At 35.5% G+C, this 1,989-nt stretch overlaps 1 protein-coding gene across 1 annotated transcript; it reads left to right on the top strand.

Annotated features, from left to right (window-relative positions):
• Positions 1-6: 6 nt before the first annotated feature.
• LOC107553671 (heat shock protein 75 kDa, mitochondrial-like) lies at positions 7-1,772 on the top strand. Its single transcript, XM_016235963.1, has 4 exons — positions 7-40; positions 617-699; positions 1,168-1,308; positions 1,600-1,772. The coding sequence occupies exons 3-4, from the start codon at positions 1,228-1,230 to the stop codon at positions 1,762-1,764; spliced, it is 246 nt and encodes an 81-aa protein (XP_016091449.1). The 5' UTR covers positions 7-40; positions 617-699; positions 1,168-1,227; the 3' UTR covers positions 1,765-1,772.
• The last annotated feature ends 217 nt before the right edge of the window (positions 1,773-1,989 follow it).

Below are 1,989 nucleotides of genomic sequence, written 5' to 3'. Positions count from 1 at the left end.
ACGCTCCACAGCATCAGCAGAGACACAGAGAACATTCAAGGTACACTACAGTTTGGGGTCAGTAAGATTTTTTTGTTGTTGTTGTTGTTGTAAGAAATCAATACTTTCAGCACGGATGCATTATGTTGATCAAAAGTGACATTTATAATGTCAAAGATTTACATTTTAAAAAATGTGGTTCCTTTCTATTCATCAAAGAATCCTAAAAAAAAAATCAGCACAATTGTTTTCAACATTATTAGCAGCAAATCAGAATATCAGAATGATTTCTGAAGGATCACGTGACACTGAAGACTGGAGGAATGATGCTGGAAATTCAACTTTGCAGAGTAGGATTAAATTACATTTTAAAATGGATTGAAATAGAAAACAGTTATTTTAAACTGTAATAATATTTCCAAAAATTTAACTTAAAAAAAAAAAATTATTAAAAACTGCAGCCTTGGTGAACATAAGATACTTCTTTAAAAAAAAAAAAATTTTTTTTTTAAATCTTATGATCCCAAACATTTGAATGGTTTCAGAAACTTAAATTATAGCATATACTATAATTAAATTACACTATAGTGAAATTGCAAGTATGTTTAAACTCTTGTGGTTTCTGTGTTCAAATAAGGATCCTACTCCAAACATGAGTTCCAAGCAGAGACGAAGAAACTGCTGGATATTGTGGCCAGATCACTGTATTCTGAGAAAGAGGTGATAAATGAACATAAACAGATGTAATGCTGTCATGTTTGATCAGTTCTCTTGATGCATTCAAGACTGTATGAACCTACAGGACTCAGTCGAGTGATTAACCAATGCATTTTTCAGGCTGATTATTTGATTTCATCCAAGTTGTCATCATTAATGTTGTATTATGTATCTTGAATATATTGCTCACCCTGTAGATTTATTTGATCAAAACTAATCAAATAAGTACATATTTAATCAGCTTGATATGGCTAAATATTGTCAATTGTCTTATTGGAGAAGTTTTACACTAATAAATATGGCATTTTAAGGATTGGATCCTGATTTATAACTAGAAAACCACCCCAGAAATATCTACATAAATTATAATAGAACAATGCATGAATGGAAGAAAAGTCATATGAATATATTGATCAGTCTGTAACTCAGTCTAACGGTCAGTGGTTTTCTGGCACACACCTGCTCTGTTAGGTGTTCATCCGAGAGCTCATCTCAAACAGCAGCGATGCGCTGGAGAAACTGCGGCACAAGATGATCACAGCAGGAGGAGATACAGCACCAATGGAGATCCACCTGCAGACAGATGCTGCCAAAGGCACCTTCACCATCCAGGTACCTTCAACCCATACAGCTCCTCAATCACGGCTCTGTGAGGGGCTCAAGAACAGAATCATGCATTAGAATCAGATTAAATAGCTGTTAATGCTACTCCCGTTCCATTACCCATCACTTTATTTAAATTCTCAAGACCAATAGTGTTGTAAGGGAAAAAGATGACGAATAGCATTTCTATCGCCAATTTGTGTAATTCCAAAGCTGTTTTCAGACATTTCAGACAACTCTGCTGTTCCTCATTCTGACAGTAGGTTTTATTTCATGGTCCTCTTGCTCTTCCTCCATCAGGCTTTTCTGGATGCTCTTCAGAATCAAGCGGAGGCCAGCAGCTCCATCATCGGTCAGTTCGGTGTGGGCTTTTACTCCGCCTTCATGGTGGCTGATAAAGTGGACGTTTATTCTCAGTCAGCAGAACCAGGCTCTCCTGGATACAAGTGGTCCTCAGATGGGTGAGAAAAATCAGAAGACAGATTAATTTAATTACAGTTTTAGGAATGTGCTTTTTGTATTCATGCTCCTTGAAAAATCATAATCATGATTATTTCGGTCAATATTGTAATCATGATTATGTTAATAATCGTTGGAAGCCAAAATCGAAATCAAAATTAAACTTTGATGAATCGCACAACCCTACTTTTTATTAAAGGGGTCATATGATGCGATTTCAAGTTTTCCTTT

Source organism: Sinocyclocheilus grahami, unplaced genomic scaffold (assembly GCF_001515645.1).
Source record: "Sinocyclocheilus grahami isolate Dianchi unplaced genomic scaffold, SAMN03320097.WGS_v1.1 scaffold476.1, whole genome shotgun sequence".
NCBI classification, from domain to species: domain Eukaryota; kingdom Metazoa; phylum Chordata; class Actinopteri; order Cypriniformes; family Cyprinidae; genus Sinocyclocheilus; species Sinocyclocheilus grahami.
This window is presented reverse-complemented; position numbering and strand designations above follow the sequence as displayed.